General features: G+C 36.3%; 1 protein-coding gene across 8 annotated transcripts in view; it reads left to right on the top strand.

Moving 5' to 3' along the window:
• The window catches only part of Ralyl (RALY RNA binding protein like), a 693727-nt gene that overhangs the window by 440828 nt on the left and 234715 nt on the right, over positions 1 to 18184 (top strand). Inside the window, exon 1 of one of the 8 annotated variants that reach the window (XM_006977865.4) lies at positions 14370 to 14514. The exons of the other annotated variants lie outside the window; for them this stretch is intronic. Within the exon in view, the coding sequence (XP_006977927.1) occupies positions 14478 to 14514 (37 nt within the window). The 5' untranslated portion in view covers positions 14370 to 14477. Of the gene's footprint in view, positions 1 to 14369; positions 14515 to 18184 lie in introns of those variants that run through there. 8 annotated transcript variants of the gene reach the window in all.

Raw genomic sequence — 18184 nt, forward strand, 5'->3', positions numbered from 1 at the left:
TGTTAAGGAACATCTAGGTTGTTTCAAATTTCTGATTATTATGAATAAAGCCATAATGAACATGGTTAAGTAAGTGTTTCTGTGATAGGATGAAACCCGCTATAAGTATATGCCTAAGTGTGGTATCCTGGAACTTGAGGTAGGATGATTCCCATATTCCTGATGAACTGATACACTTATTTCCAAAGTGGCTGTATGAGTTTGCACTACCACCAGCACTGTATGAGTGCCCACATCCTCTTAGTCCACATCCTCGCCAGCATTAGCTATCACTTGTCCTATTGGTCTTAGCCATTCTGACATGTGTAAGATGAAATCTGAAAGCAGTTTTGACTTTGTTTCCCAGATAGCTAAGGATGTTGATCATTCATTTCAGTATTTCTCAAACACTTGAGTTTCTACTATTGGGAAGTCTCTGTTTAGATTTGTAAACCATTTTTTTAATTGAGTTATTTATTTTCTTGATATATAGTTTCTCCAGTTCTTTATATATTTTGGATATTATCCCTCTATTGAATATAGGGTTGGTAAAAATCTTTTCCCATTTTGGAGGCTGCCACTTGGTCCTAATGATGATGTTCTTTGCCATTCAGAAGCTTCTCAATTCAATAAAGTCCCATTTATTAATTATTGATCTTAGTACCTGTGCTAACAGTGTTCTATTCAGAAAGACCTTTCCTGTGTCTATGAGTTCAAGGCTATTCTTTACCTGCTGTTCTATCAGGTTCAGTGCATCTGGTTTTATGTTGAAGTCTTTGATACACTTTTGTTTGTTATTAATAAAATTTATTCATTTACTTTACATTTGTACCACAGTTTCCTTTCCTCTCCTCCCATTCCCTCCCCCCTTTCCCTCTTCCTCCCAATCACTCCTCCTCTGTTTCTGTTCTGAAAGGGTCAGGCCTCCCAAGAGTCTCAACAAAGCATAACATATCAAGTTGAGGTAGGACTAAGCTCCTACCCTTGTATTAAGCCTGGGCAAGGCAACCCGATATGAGGGATACTGGCCCATTGAATCAACTAAGCAGTACTCATAGGGGCTCACAGAGACTGAAGCAACAATCAAGGAGCCTGTAGGGGTCTGAGGTAGGCCCTCTACATATATGTTATAGTTGTGTAGCTTTGTGTTCTTGCAAGACAATTAACAGTGGGAGGGGGTTGTCGCTGATTCTTCTGCCTGCTCTTGGGACCATTTTACTTCTCCTGAGTTACCTTGTCCAGCCTTGATACAAGGGTAAATGCTTAGTCTTATTGTAACTTGCTATGCCATGTTCAGTTGATATCCCTGGGAAGCTTGCACTTTTCTGAAGGGAAACAGAGGTGTGGAACTTGGGGAGAAGAGAAGTGGAGAGGTAGGGGTTGGGAGGAGTGGAGGGAGGGAAATCTGTGGTCAGAGTGTAATATATGAATGAATAAAAAAAAGATCATATGACAATATTACACAAAGTGGAAGCATGTAGGTTTTTCTTTTAGATGAGGAGCAAGTTAGAGAAACATATTGTTATCATTTAAATGCAATATAGTAGGTATTGGAATTCTTATATTTTGAATTCTTAGCTAGAGCAAGTAAGCAAGAAAAAATATTATGTAATTAAATATTAAAAGAAGAATTTGTTTTCTAATGATACTATGTGTGTATATAATTTTAAAAAGTCTACCTAAAATTACTTTGAAGTCATTAACATATGCTGTTTGTAGTAGTGTGTTCTAATTCTGCCAGAAATAGTGAAATAAATATGTGGTTTTTTTTTTTGGTTTTCCGAGACAGGGTTTCTCTGTGTAGCTTTGCGCCTTTCCTGGAACTCACTTGGTAGCCCAGGCTGGCCTCGAACTCACAGAGATCCGCCTGGCTCTGCCTCCCGGGTGCTGGGATTAAAGGCGTGTGCCACCACCGCCCGGCTTTAAATATGTGTTTTTGAAGTAGTGGATGTTATAGTTTACGAACAGCTATTGGAACAATCATAGTGACAATAAAGAATACACATTCTACACACTGTTCTCAGCACTTTTAGTATACTATTTAAATTAGTACTCAAACTTTCTATAAGTATGCAGTAGAAGAAAAAAACATTATCTGTGGCGTAAAGTGGTGTGAAACTATAAGGCAGACAAGGCCAGATCACAGAAGAGAAGATCTGGATTCCAATAACTGAAGGTATTACCTCTAAAACCTGAGATGTAAATAACCAGATTTTGAGCAACTGCCTAACTTGACACTGGAAATTTACACAGATGTTTGATGAATACATATAAATTATGTATTTAGAAGTAAGTAATAAATGTGGCAGAAAAGAAGAGTGGAGTTTACAGGGAAGAAAAACAAGTAGAATCAAGATTTCCCAAAATCTCCTGACTTGATATTCTTATAAATACTTTATAAGTCTAATTTTACAGTTATAGTTGCTATTCACTATTTATCTGTAGCATGTTAGGACTTAGTACATCTGTGCTATTTATTTTGTTTGGCTTTTCCACTGTATTGGACAACTGTCACTATTTTATTCACAACATGGTCACCAGCTAGCATATTACCACTTGGCTTGCATTTCTATAATAGCTACTAAGGAAGAAACGATTTATATAGCTGCGGCTTCTAAAGTGTACCAAATGTTGTGTCCATGGACTACATGGAAATGACTCCTGTGGCATATCCATTAATAGAATATTGGGTCTTCTTTCCCCACTGACTGCCATTTCTGCAGCAGAACCACACTACTTGGAGTGTTAGAGTATAGGATAAGCCATAGTCCTCTTTATCTAGATATAGGTATCAAACAGTTTTAGTAAAACGTTCTCTATAGAAATGTAGAGATTCACCTAACACCTATTGCAAAATAAGTTTCACCTTAGCTTCTCCAGGTTGTGATCTTTGTCCTTTTGTAGTATCTGGTGCCATGTATACTGAGCTACTGAATGGATTAATGGGGGTATAAGATCATATCTACTAATTATTACTCTCTTACAAAGTAATGATCAGCCAGGCAGTGGTGGCACATGCCTTTAATCCCAGCATTTGGGAGACAGGAGCAGAAGGATCTCTGAGTCCGAGGCCAGCCTGATATACAGAGAGAGTTCCAGGAAAAGCTCCAAAGCTATAGAGAGGAACCCTATCTTGACACTCCACACACACAAAAGAAAGAAAGAAAGAGAGAGAGAGAGAGAGAGAGAGAGAGAGAGAGAGAGAGAGAGAGAGAGAGAGAGAGAGAGAGAGAAACATGAGCAATTGTTAGGATAATGATAACAGATAAAGCATACATCAGAAACAAATGTCAACATTACTTGTTGGATACAGATTATATCTTATCATGCTTTTCTTGTTCCAACATCTTCTCTCAGTCTGCAACTGTATCCATAACAACTTATTACCCTTCTCACTAGCAATTCTGGCCAGCTGTGGTTTCATTCTGATCTCTGTTCCACTCTTCTATTCAGTCTTAGAGATGAGAAAACCGCTTAATCTCAACAGCTGTTATTTTAGACTCTTACAAGACCAAAAACTACTTTTATAGAACCTATTTGTGATTATACAGAATATATTCCTTCATGTCATCATTGATTAGTATCTGTATTCTTCATGAAAACAAAGTCCACATGAACAATCATCTCTGCTTTTGATCATGATTACATTAACTAGATGTCATGATTTAAGTGCACAAATTTGAATATATAAAAATAATTAAAGTTTATTCAGTTTCAAGAGATATCTTATATGGAATTCTAAATTTCATAAAAATTTATGAAATTTATTAGGTTTAGGTTAATCTCAGTCAGGTAGGAACAAGGTGTTTTGTAGATGAATTTCTATATGGTCTTATTAAATAAAAAACACGGAGCCAGAAATTTGGTTTAAAGCTTTAGAGAGATCAGAGAAAGCCACCAGTCAACCTTACCTCACCAACTCTGCAGCTTCCAAATGTGAGTTACTTCCTGTTTACCCAGGCTTTATATGCCTTGCTTTTCTGCCCTCTCATTGGCTCTCTTAGTCCAGCTACCTCACTTCCTCTTCCTACACAGCTCTGTCACTTTCTGTCTGTCTGTACAGACCTCCAGGTCTCTGTGGCTGGTACTGAGATTAAAGGCGTGTGTCACCACACTTGGCTCTATTCCCTAGTGTGGCCTTGAACACACAGAGATCCTGCCCATTAAATGATAGGATTAAGGCATGTGCTATCACTGCCTGACTTCTTTGTTTACTTAAAATAGCTGGCCTTTTCTCCCTGATCTCCAGGCAAGGTTTATTTATTAATGCACAAATAAAATATCACCACATTTTAACACAAATAAAATATTATCGCAGTGTTTATGGTACTGGAGTAGATACAACATCAACCCAATCAAATATCAACACAAATACATTTCATTCAGTCAAGGTCACATAGGTACAAGCTGAAATCTTATATTTTTTTGCTATATTATTTTCTTACAAAATGACTTTAAATGATCTTAGAAATAGAAATTCATTTTTAATGGAATTATCACTTTGTCACATGTTTTATTTGTGTTCATGTTGTGGGAGTAATCTAATGATTCATTTAATATTTACTATGCATTTTTGGGTAGCTTTCCAAAATCCCCAAGAGTGTAATTTAAAGAAAACTTAAATTTAGTTTTCACTAAACTTGTTTTGAAAATAAAATTTCAGGCTTTTTTTCTTCTCATAGTTCTTTTTCCTGTATAAAAGTACATTTAAGTAAATATCTAAAACTGGTTTTAAAATGGTAAGAGAATCTTGAATTGCATTTACATATTTACTGCTCACATACTGCTGTGCTGGTAATGGCAAATGCAGAGTTTATTCAAATACTTGTCTTTGAAGCACATGTGTGAGGTCAAAGAATATCCAGGTTGTTCTGAGCTCCTTAGCAAACAGAAAAAAAGGAAAAAAGAAGTCCACACAAATGAAAATTGGAGAAAGATTCCTAAAATACACTTGGGCTGTGTAATGCCAAATTATACCTGGACATTTGTTATATTCAACTCAGCAGGCTGAGGTAGCTCATCAATGTGATAATTATAACTAAATATGAATACAAAAGGAACTTGTAGAGAGGGCTGCTATGCAGACTAATTTTATAGACAGGCCAAATCAACTGTATTAATATACACGTTGAAAATGAGTAAATGAATTTGTGAGTAAAATTTTAACATTAGCATAGAGACTACAGTATATTTAATATAACATATACATAGAAATTAATATTTAGCTAGCATCATTAAAAACCCCTCCTTGAGGCATTATTTACAGTTAATGCTCCTTAATGGAGGCATGACATTGTCTTCAGTCCTGTTGACACTAGTAAGTAGCCCTTTCTCCAATAAACTTTCCACACCCGTTTGTGGGCAATGAACTCCAGTTAAGCCCAGTGGGTCACACAGAAAAAAGTAAGACGTAAAAAATGGTAGACAGACTTGTTGAAAAGAATGGTTCCAAGAGGAAAGTTAAGGGGTGAGAGAAGTTATTGAGGGGGTAAAAAAAGAATACAACTCATTACAAAATGAGTAAGAGATATAATATATATATAAATGTATAAAACTGCCAAAGATTTTTAATGCATATAGAATAATATACATTGTAATTGATTTTGACATTTAAATTTTATTATTTCATTTATTTTTTGACATTATAATATAATTGTATTATTTCCACTTGTGCTTTCCTCCCTTCAAACCCTTCTGTATACTTTTCCTTGCTCTTTCAAACACATGATTTTTTTTTCATTGATGACATCTATATATTATACACACACACACACACACACACACACACACACACACACACACACACACACGTACTTAGAATATATATTCCTAATTATCCCCAAGCCTGTATGATGTTAACTGTATATATGTGTTCAGAGCTGACCATTGGTCATTGGATAACCAATTGGTATGTTCTCCCAAGACGATTTCTCCCATTTAAAGCATGGCTTGGTTTCCTGCAGTATATGTATAGGGTTGTGTCCTCTATGTACTTCTTATGTCCACTTTAGCATGTCTATTGCTGTTGTCCTTTTCCAGTTCATGTTTAAACAGACATGTTGGTAAGATTTATGGATCTATCTTCTGATATTCCTAGGAGACACAATCTCACGGCAACCTCTCCTGTACTATGTCTGTTACAGACCTTTACCCCTTCTTCTAGATGTTCCCTGAGCCTTAAGTGAAAGAGTTGTTTTGTAAATGTATCCATTGGGACTGTATTTCACAACTCTATTTTGATTGGTTGTGGTTGTCTATAATGATTCTCACCTGCAGCAAACTGAAGGGTCAATGATGAAGAGTTAATACTATACTTATCTGTGGCTATAAGGGTAGATATTCAGAATGTAGTGAATGATTGTGCTGCTTTAGTAAGTGGTGGTTGTAGCTTTTAAAGTTTCATGACTTTACTGTCCTTTTGTAGGTGGCTAGGTTTCCAGTATTAGGCATGATTTACCTCTTGCTGAGCAGGTTTCAAGTCTATCAAAAGAGATGTCAATTACTGCCAAGGAATGTGTGCCACTACTGAACACTTAGAGTTATTTTATCATGTTGGCCCTTGATATAATTCATAGGCTTCGTAACTGAGTAGGTTTGTTAGGTTTTGAGCCATGAGTGGGGTTTTGTAATTCCCAAACTATTGCATTTAAAATTATGTGCTCATCTGCATGTCTATGTATATGTGTGAAACTTTCAGACCTTGTTTTATTTCCTTCTAATAGGAAACTTTGTCTGCATTATCCTAACTGGTATGATACTTATTCCTGAAGAATATCATTCATTTTAGTTTAATTACATAATTTCAAATGGATTTATGTATTGGTTGGCAATAGTTCTGCAATTAATTTTACCTATGCGAACTGCTAAGATCCATTTGGAATATGGGGATAGGTGATTGTCAGAATATGTTCCATATTAAAAAACCAATAGATAATTTTTCTCATTTTCTTAAGTTTTGAAATAAAATATATTACCTTCAATAATTTTAGCTAAAGTAAAATATTTGGTAGTAGTTGCTTTTCCCCGTTCTGAATTTGGCTTCATCAGCATTAGTTTTTCAGTTCATAGGGAAATGATTTTGTGGATGTGGTATGGCTTCTGTGGTCCAGAAACTTACCAGTTCTGTGATCTTGACTCTTAACTGTCAATCCTATTGTCTGTAAATGTCATGATGAGTCCTACCACACTTAGCTATTTCAGATTAATATAATAGAAATAAAATTTTTGACAAAATATAAATACTCCCCAACATGATTCCATTATAATTCTAAAACCAATCAGTGAGCCATTTTTAATTAAAATGTATCATATGTACTTAATCCAGAGCTTATATTGGTGGGTTCTAAGGATGATGACAGAAAATTGTAACATGTGATCTGAACCATGATGAAGTATAGCCTCTAAAGCTTTATACAGACAAATGCTAAATCCTGTAGCGCATCCATCATATATTTGTTCCCTCATTTATAAAAATAAAAACTTCATATAAATTACCCCTACACATTGCACATACACAACAAATAAAATTTTACATGAAGTAATCCCTTGGTTTCCAGAGGGGATTGGATTTAGGTCTCCCTGTGCATACCAATCATTGACACTCAAATTTCACACACAAAAATGGCAAAATATACTGGTTTTCCTCTATGCTTTAAATCTCCTCCATATAACCTACAATATCTATTATAATATGATTTTTATTTAAAAAATTTGAAATGTTATATGTGTAAAATTAATGACAAGAATAACATCTGGGACTAGCAAGGAAGCTCCGCAAGGAAAGGTGCCTTAAACCAAGCCTGAAGACTTGAATTTGATCTTTGAAACCCACATGGTGGAAGGAAAGACCTAACTCCTACAAGCTGCCCTCTGACCTCCACATGTGCATGACAGTACAAATCCCACACACTGATAAATAAAAGCACTAAATTTTTAAAGGAATATATTTTATGCACTTTCGTTACAAATACAATTTCTTTTTCAGATGTAATTTATCAACGGTGTGTTCAATTTGCAGACTTTTGAACCACAAGATGGGGAAAGTTGACAGTAGATAAAATACAAGACAGGGCAAAAAATAATTTTAAAAAAAATAGGAAGCTAGATGGTGATCGTGTTCAAGCCTAGAAAAAAGAAAGTGCACATAAGCTTGAAGGAAGAAATTACCTAAGGAAACACAGAAAATGAAAGGAAACACCCTAGGAAATGAGCAACTGTGTAAAAGTTTAGTTAGCATTTATGTCTCCATGGAAGTTGGCCTTCCTGCTCCTCATGTGTTCTTTGCTGGCCAGCACCCTTGTTCTGATTCTGCATATCCTGTTCAGATCTTCTCCAATTAGCTGACCCCAGGAGCAGCACTTACCCCACAAGATACCAGGACTATGCTTCACTAGTGTAGCTCCATAGCACTCAGCAACTCTGTGTCTTTTAATGTAGGGTGAAGGATGGACAGACAGATGATAGGTGGTTGGACAAATGGGTGAATAGGTGTTCAGACAGATATGATATTAGTAGAAGGATAAAAAGTATACACATCTCATTTTACAAGCTCTGATATCAAAATGTAGTCCAAAATTTTCATAGTCACAGAAACTAATATGACAACAGAATCAGTTTTTATTTCCTTTGTAAACACAGCACAGTCCCTTCATCTCAACACACAAAATCAAAAGCTTAGGAGTAGAGAGTGTAATATGGGTTCCTCCACACCATCTTCTAGACTATGTAGACTGCTAAAGCAAAATGTAATAAGCTGCTTGATTTAGTCCAGTAGAAATATATTAACCAGAATTCCAGAGGCTTTTAAGTACAAGACCAAGGTCTTGGACAATTCAGCACCATGTTGAAGGACATTTTCTTTTCTAGTTCAAGGAAGATATCTTTGTGTACCCTTATATGGTCCAAAGGGAAGGGTTTCTCTAAGTATTTCTAACAAGGGCACAGGCCCCATTTGCAAAGCTGCCTCCATAATTTAATCACTTCCCACAAATTCTCATTCAAAATACCGTCACCATGAGCATTAGATTTCAAAATATTGCTTGAGTGGGAAGTCACAAAACTGGAAAATAATTAGAAATATACACCAGCAACAGATGTCATTATTGTTTTCATGTTTGTGAGTTAATCTGTTTCTCTTTTCTTTTTCTGAGACAAGGTATCTCTGTTTGTCCTGGTTGTCCTGTAACTCAATTTATAGACTAGACTGGCCTTAGACTCAGAGATCCACCTGCCTCTGTCTCCTGAGTGCTGGAACTAAAGACATGCACCACCATCTCACCATAGTGAGTTAATTCATTACAAGAACTAGCACTTTAATTTGCTTGTCACCCTATAGGGACTTGTGCTTCTTTGAGTCTAGTACTACTTTATACCTTTATTGTCTGAGTCAGCCATCACTTCTTAAAAATACATTTAGAGGAAGTAAATTTTATGCAAACAAAACTAATTTAGTTCACATTTTAATAATACTCTTTAATAAATTCTATAACATATGCATGTGTGTATATTATTTTCTTCAAATTATTGTATGTTATTAAGTATGTGGGTATATCCAAAGGATGAAGTGAGAAGAGAAATTTTTACTACTCTTCAAGTGCTGCAAATTAATCCAATTATGAATGGAAAATGATGCATCTGAGTCTGGATAATTAAATGTAAGCTTAAAAAAAAGAGATAAAGCTTAAATACGATTGCACAGGAAGCCTACAAAGAGAAGAAGCCGAAGCAAGGGAGCAGCTCCAGAAACACTGCCACTGATGAGTCACTGAAAGCAAAGTCGATGGTGTGGTGAGTTGTAAGAGAGACACAATTTAGCATTGTTTAATATTTGTAAGAATTAAATACTTCAAAAGCTTAATGATTTCAAAGACTTCTTTGATGTTAGAGCACAAGAAACTGGAGAAAGTCCAAAGAAGTGAATAAAGACTTCATGAAATCCAATTATGTTTTTCTAAAAGCAAAAAGAAGCCTTTTCCAGATGGACTTAAAAATTTTAATAAAAACAACCAAGGAGTAGAGACTTGATTTGTTTTCTTATTTCACTTCAACCAGCCAGGGATAAAAGAGCATTATTCTGAACATTAATATTATAAGAGCCATTATTACAAATGAAAACTTCAAATGAACTTGTGATAGTTTTATATTCCCTCCCTTAAAAACAAAAACAATGATTAACTTAGTATAGAAAAGAAATTGAGGTTTCTAGAGGAAATGAAAAGAAATTGATCTTAAAGTGATAGCTATTGGATATTTAGTAAAGCTTTATATTATCAACTATCAGAAAAGTTGATTTCTCATGAATATGTGGGTCCAATACCAGAATATTTTGGCAAGATTTTGAGTAACTTTATATACATCTATGGAAGGATGAAGGTATTTTCATGTATTTCCATTCTTAAAAAGGTGGGTTGAATCTAATGTAGCAGTTGAAAGTCAAGGGGTTGTCACTTGGAACAGATATAGACTTTGTCTCAATAGCTAACATAAACTGCATTTGCAAAGAGGCATTTCAAAAAAGTAAAAGCCTTCATGTTAGACATGAGAAACATGGTAACACAGGCCCAGCTGGCATGGTGAGGGGAAAAAAGCAAGAGAATGTGCTCAGCATCCCTGTCTTTTCAGGATGAGGTTGTCATAAAACCAAGGTTATCTGTTGGGAGATGTTCGAACCAGAGAAAAACTGAGGAGAGGAGAATTAAGATATGGTTAACTCACAACACTTAAGGAAAATAGTTTTTGAAGAATGTTTTCCAGAGGAAATGTTCTGTGATAACTTGAAAAACCCCAATTTTAAATTCCTGCTGGGAGTCCATAATCCAAATTGCTTGAGGTAATCAATGTCACTCTCACTGAGTTTTCCATCAACAGTTTCCTAAGTGACACCAGTTGTGTGCCAGCCACCTACTCAACAATCTTGGTGGCATAATATTATATCATTTCAGCTCTCATGTTTGTTTTCAGATGTCTCTGACATTTTAGTATCACTGAGTTTAACGTGTCATAATAACATTCTTAGAACTTCTTGTGTCTTGAATTTCATAGAAACTTTTGGGAAAATCACTATTTAATATTTTACAACATATAAGGAGTTAGGACTTTGAGATTTTGTGATAGTCTAGCATTATTGAAATACAGAGAGAAGGCAGATCACCATTCTATCAGAAATAAGGAGAGTTGCTAATGTAACCAAATCAGTTTTGGCTCAAAACTTGAAAGCCCCCAACCCCCGATCTATTAGTATTTCCTTTTTTTTTATTTTGCAAATTATTACATTTATTTTCCTAACCTACTAATTGTTATTGACCATGGTTTTTGTGGATTCTCACTTATTTCCTATATATCTTCTGAAAATAACCCTTCTACTTTACAAGGCATGCTGCATCTGGCTGTCTCTGAAGAACATCAGTCAGATTTGAAGCAGGACCGCACACTTTACTGTCTGTGAGATTTAGCCTCTGAGTCTCACTTCACTGAAACATTAAGTGAGAATGAGGGTGACAATCATAATAGTAAAGGCAGTAATAGAAATACATACTTCAGAGGGGTAGTTTTTAGTATCTGATGGAGTCATGAAATTTCTCAGTGTCAGCTCTTGTTAAGTCACGCAGCATTCACTCTCAGTGGTGATCTTCAGGACGCATGGTGCCCTTGAGTTTTGTGCCTTTCCAGATCTCCAGAGGGTTCTTTAATAGAGAGCCCAGAAGTTATCCACAGCACTTATATTACTCAGACTTAATTCTTACAGATGTAGTTCCCAGTAAAATTCTCTGTCAGATGTACAGTGTATTTGTTACCATGCTATGGAAGCTTCCTTGTCTCCAAATTTGGGATAGTAATGGGATAGTATATAGGCAACAGAATTAATGTTTGAAAAGTATGTTTGGCACAAAGATGCATTCTCTCTGTCTCTGTCTCCCTGCCTGTGTGTCTGTGTGTCTCTATCTCACACACACATATGAGCACATGTGCAGAGAGAGAGAGAGAGAGAGAGAGATATCATAGAAGATCAGATGCTCCCTTTCATCTGGCTTTCTGTCCCTTATAACTAACTATGCCAATGTGGGTGCTTATGGTGTTTTCTTCTCAGGTATGTCTGAGATGCCCAATTTATATAACCAAAAGTCTTCCAATATTTAAGCCACTAGGCTCAACTGTAAAACTCAAGAGTGTAGGGACTTTATTCTCCAATGTGAGCAAAATAACATTAGAAAGGATTGATAGGATACAATCCCTCTATGTATCCTGAAAAAGTCAATGATGATGTGATGGTGTAAGTTTTGCTTGATAAGGGATGTTAGTCATAGGTGAATACATGACAGACAATTTACCTTAACAGCTAAGATGATGGCAGGATGAGTTGCTGTTCATATGTGATAAACCTAGATGAATTATGTGATCTGCCTAAAAAGTGTTCAAGTTGATAGTAATGATAGAAAATGAAGAACTAATATTGTAAACAGGAAATGAATGGTTTTACTATTATATAATCCTATAGTAATGCTGAAATTACTGACACTTGTTTCCTTATAGCATTAGTCTATCACTACCTAATAGCCATTAACTCTCTTTTTCTCTGTATCATGCATATATACTACATATTTAAACAATATTTTCTAATTTTTCTGGATTAAAACAGTTTTTATGGTCTGCCATCTACTTGGTATTGTATCTAAGAAAAGAATACTGACTTTTATAAAGGAGTCATTGTCTACTTGATATGACTTTGTTTAAGTAATGCTAAGGTATACCTTCACAACTCTAAGTATACATAATTTAATGCAAATCAGAAAACATTTAAAGTAGCTAAGTAAACAAAGGATAGATATGAAAAATAAGTATTTGAATTAGTAAAATCATTACACATTTATATTTGCCTATTTTCTGACACCATTTATAATTTATTAAATTATTTATAATTTATTAAAAATTATATATTATGCAAGTATTTGTTGAGGTTCTACTCTGTACCAGTTTCTAGTCTGAGCTCTTGATAATCTCTGCTAAAGAAAACGAAGTTCTGTGATGAGGAGCAAATGTCTCAATAAAAAAGATAATTGAAAACAAGTTAGAGTGCACAATCACAGGTGATTGCTAAATATTAATGAGAAAACTAATCAAGAGGAGAGGTTAAGGGACACATGCTAAACTATACAAGAATACACAAGTAGGGGACAGATAACAACTATTCTTTGAGAGGAAATGTAATGCTGTGATCTCTAGCATCCTTGCTGAAGTACTCAAAAGTAGAGGATGCTGTACAAAATATTGAAAACCTATTGAATGACATTCTTGACATCTCTAATTATGAAATGTAATAATTACTATAATATAAAATGATATTTACACTCAAATAACCCATCTATTAAGGCTCACAAATGTATTTTCTCTAACTACCTATTCTAACTAAAAAAAGAATTTTGGCAGCTGAACATGGCCACCTCTGCTGCTCTGATGGAAGGGGAACTTAACACATAATCCAGATATCTTATTATCTATACATGCTACACTGTTGTGTGTGGGCCCTCCTTTATTGGAAACAAAAGGGGAAGAAAACCACTTGAGAAGGATTTTACAGCCCCTAACACTCAGGAGTATCTGGGTCAGGAACATCCCTGAGCTGGATGCCCAGCACTGTTCTCTGGATAGAGTGCACTGCATATGAAGTCCCAGGTGCCCTCCTCTCCTTCTGGGAAGACCATGAAACATTTTTAGGTAAGGTTTCACCTCAGTACTGTGAAAGTAAAGGACTGGATACTGAAATGAGGTTGCAGGTAGATGGAAGGTTCTAGAAAAACTTTCTGTAAGGAGCAGCAGAATGCCCGGCATGAATTAGATACTCTTTCAGCCTGAGTAGCCAGTTTCAACTGTGTACCCCTCATTTTTTGGTTCAAATGCTAAGCATGCAGTTCTGCTTTGCTGTCAAAGTACACACTGGTTAGAGAAGTAGACAACATGGCAAGTGATAACTGCTTCAATAATTAAATATACAAAATTCATGAGGCGGCAGAGGAGGAAAAGATTAAGCAGAATTTCTTAACAAAATACAGATCGCAGTGTTTTGGGGTGGCCAAAGAATCTGTGAACTCATAGTATACTTTTTTAATATTTGAAAATACCGAACAAGGCTCTTCATGTTTCACACTTTAATTTTCAGCTTACTGTTCCAGCTAACTGCATGAATCTGTTCTTAATTCAGCTTTGCTCTAAGCACAACACTTTAATAGTCTGGATCTTATTAGAGAACTTAACTAATATTGGTTGGGGGGGTTAGAAAATTGTATAAATTTTCTGGTAGATTTGCATTGGGCAGAGTGGGTACAGGCAGTGGCACATCCCTGTAATTTTACGAGAATGGTATTGCCCTGGCTTTCACTGTGTGATTGCTGGTTACCTTCTGTCAGCGAGCAACAGCCTCACTGCAAAGCAGGAGCAGAACCCGTCTCTTTGTCTCCGTGGTCAAATCAATTACTTCTTAGAAAGTCGGCATTTCCCTTTTCAGAATGACGATGTACAGGAGCAAACGCAGACATCAAAGATGTAAGTAGATGCTGACCCAACTTTCTCATATGACTGTGGTGAGAAAAACATACTTGATTTCTTAAAAGACTAATCATGACTCCTTCCGATAGATGCTGGTAGTAAGAAAGCTTCTGTAGCTCTTTTAACCCTAACCTTTGTCTTTATCCCTGTTACATGCTTGAAAGATGTTAGGGGAGAGGGGATAATTTGCTTGTTACTATGGTAACCCTTGGAAAGGTTTACAAAATCAACAGAGAAACAGATCCAATGCAGTTTCAGCCTAGCTCAGCAGCCTTCATTCATGCAGTGTGCTGGACAGCTCTTCCCTTCTCTGTGAGTGATAGATTTTTCTTTCTTGGAAGTCTATTGAAAGGTTTGAGAAGCCAGTGTAAAACTTCTATTCATGCCTCCAGTTTCAATTACAAAATCTCAAGGGAAAGAGAGCAGTTCAGAATGGAGGAGGGATAGTTAACTGTGAATGACAAGGTGAATATTTAACAGTCTATGCACTGCCAAACTTCTTGGTCCAGATCATGTTTGTAACATAGCCCACTATGGACACCATTTCAAAGGGTTAAAGGGAGTAATCTGGAATCCTCCCAAAGGAGCCGATTCTCACTATAAAGGAACGAAGCTAAGTCCACAACATAGATTATTATGGAGCCCAAACCCTAAGGATTTAGCTGAAAATCAAAGGCTGATAATAAAACTGTCTCATGGCAAAGCAATATACTTCCCATGAAAACCTTCCCAATTACATCTTTCTCTAGTAAGTAAAACTTTCTTACTTTATCTTTTCTGTTGTGGAAAGTAAATATAACCAGTGAGCTCCAAATGGCCTGTCACTGACTCTGTTTGCCATTCACACAGGTATTGGCAACTTATTCATTAGTCAAATCTATGCTTTCTAATTCTTCATTATAGTGTATTTAGATGTGATGGAATTATTTAAAAAGCAGAAAAATTATCAGCAGCAATTCATCTGTCAAAAATCCAAAGCCTGTTAGAAATGCATTGTTATATCTCATCATTTAATATTTGGTCTACGTAGAACTAACATTGTCCTTGTTCAGTGAAGTTTCATAAGCCACACAAACCTCTGAGTGCTGGGGCTATCAGCTTGATACTAGCTCTTTCTTATAACCAAGACAAAATACTTGAATCTGCTATACTTTCTTCATAAAAATGATTGGTGTGAAGTCTACAAATATATTGATGATTAATTTCCTTGTCATTTCCTCCTATAAGAATGAGTCTAAATTATGCATGTGTTTGAAACACATCTCTTTCCTCTATGCCTGCATCTTTTCTACACCCCCTCATTTTTCCCCTTGAGAGTAATCATCGCCTTAATGCATATAACAAATAAACGATTCACAGAAAAAATCATACTCAGTCTTTCTCCCACTAAAATGTGCTTGCTGAAGTCTGCGATTAAGCAGCAGGAGGAAATTGTGAATTACAGGAGACAAACCAGGAGATGTATAATTATACAGTCATGAACACAGTAGGGTGAACTAAAATGCTGTAGCTTAAAAATATCTAAGGTGTTTCATATGTTCAATTGTATCAGTTAACCGCATTGTGCTCTATTAACTGTTTCTATTTTCTAATAATGTAAAATATGAGACACTATGGATATAATAAAATTAAAATGTATAAAAGCCTAGCAATAAAAGCTAATAGAATCCTTAAATGAATTTCTATCTTGCACAAATAGTATTTGCAAGAGAAGAATGTAATATGATTGTTTTTCAACCAATAAGTATAGAAGGTGTCTAAATCACCATGTAACCAACTTCCAGGCCATTTCCCTTTTTCATATCATTTATGTGTGTGCTTGATCATGTCAAAAGCATTATACCCTCCTAAGGCAATTGTACTCCAATTAAGGAAATAATTGCACACTTAACAAAATTTCACTGTGGGTAGAAAACAGTGTTTTTTGTGATCCTCATTTAAATCCAAATAGTTCATAAATTAACCTCTTTTTTCTTATATCCTAAAAATTTCATAAAAATCCTCAGTAAAATGACACAACCTCCTTTTACTGAAGTCAGTGATAGGAAGGGAAAGGTGCACATGGCCATGTCAAAGCTTTGAAAAACTGGGAGAGCCAAGAAACTTTTAAGAAAGAATTTAAAATATAATTTGCACTAAACATTTGAAAATCTTTGTGGGACTTTTAAATCAATTCCTTACTCACATCTGGATTAGCTAGCTGTAATTTTTGCTAGTGCCACCTCTTTCCTTGATTTGGGGGAGCAGTTCCATTGGAAAATGTCCAGCCTTGGTGCTCCCTCAATGGTGCTCACCCTCAGTGCTCTCTCAATGGTGCCTACCCTTGGTGCTCCCTCAATGGTGCCCACCCTCAGTGCCCCCTCAATGGTGCCCACCCTCAATGCTCCCTCAATGGTGCCCACCCTCGGTACCCCCTCAATGGTGCCCACCCTCAGTGTTCCCTCAATGGTACCTATCCTTGGTGCCCCCTCAATGGTGCCCACCCTAAGTGCTCCCTCAATGGTACCTATCCTTGGTGCTCCCTCAATGGTGCCCACCCTCAGTGCTCCCTCAATGGTACCTACCCTTGGTGCCCCCTCAATGATTCTCCCCCTCAGTGCTCCCTCAGTGGTGGTGCCCAACTCACTCAATGATGCCAACTTCTTACTGCACAAATGTAAACCAGCCTCTCAGATATATGATTTGCTGAATGGTTTTTGAAAATATTTGCATGTTTCAGTGCTGATTTTTGGGGGAGCCAAACAGATCACTTTAAGGAAATCTAATCCTCAGTATCTATTTTTAAAAATTAGTTTGCCTGGGAAACTGTGATTATTATGTATGACTTTTAACCCTTGTGTTTTATACTATTTTCTCATGTTTTCTAAAAGGTTATTTATGCAAATCAATAATTTAAATTTTGAAAAACATGTTATGTATAAACAAGGAATACTTGTAACCTCTCTTACTGAAATTCCAGATGACCTTAAGAAAGTATCTTTCGAGCTTTTGAGAGAAATATAGATACTTTTTTATAAAAAATGAACATACTTTAGAAATACAAACAGAGGAAAACAAATGCAGAACCCGCTGGCGTGTTATTGAGAATGTTCAGAACAGAATAATGCTGTTTTAAAATATGTAGCATTTTACCTCTTACTGAATTGGAACAGGTATTAATTTGGGTATTGATAATGGAATATTTGGGTGGGCTCACCTTCTTTAGCCTTTTACCATGTGTACTGGCTAGTCTTATGTCAGCTTGACATAGCTAGTGTTATCTGAAAGGAGGGAACCTCATCTGGGAAAATGCCCTCCTAAGATCCAGCTGTAAAGCATTTTTATTTTTTTTTTATTTTAGAATTTAATTTAATTTTACATATCAGCCACGAATTCTTTTGTTCTCCCCCCTCCCGCCCTCTCCCCTCGCTCCCCCCCCCCCGCCTTTTCCCCAGCCCACCCCCCATTCCCATCTCCTCCAGAGCAAAGACTCCCCCAGGAATTGAGTTCAACCTGGTAGAGTCAGTCCAGGTAGGTCCAGTCCCCTCCTCCCAGGCTGAGCTAAATGTCACTGTATAATCTCCAGGTTCCAAACAGCCAGCTCATGCACTGAGGACAGTTCCCAGTCCCACTGCCTGGATGCCTCCCAAACAGATCAAGCTAATCAACTGTCTCACTTATCCAGAGG

This window comes from Peromyscus maniculatus, chromosome 2, assembly GCF_049852395.1.
Source record: "Peromyscus maniculatus bairdii isolate BWxNUB_F1_BW_parent chromosome 2, HU_Pman_BW_mat_3.1, whole genome shotgun sequence".
Classification (NCBI taxonomy): Eukaryota; Metazoa; Chordata; class Mammalia; order Rodentia; family Cricetidae; genus Peromyscus; species Peromyscus maniculatus.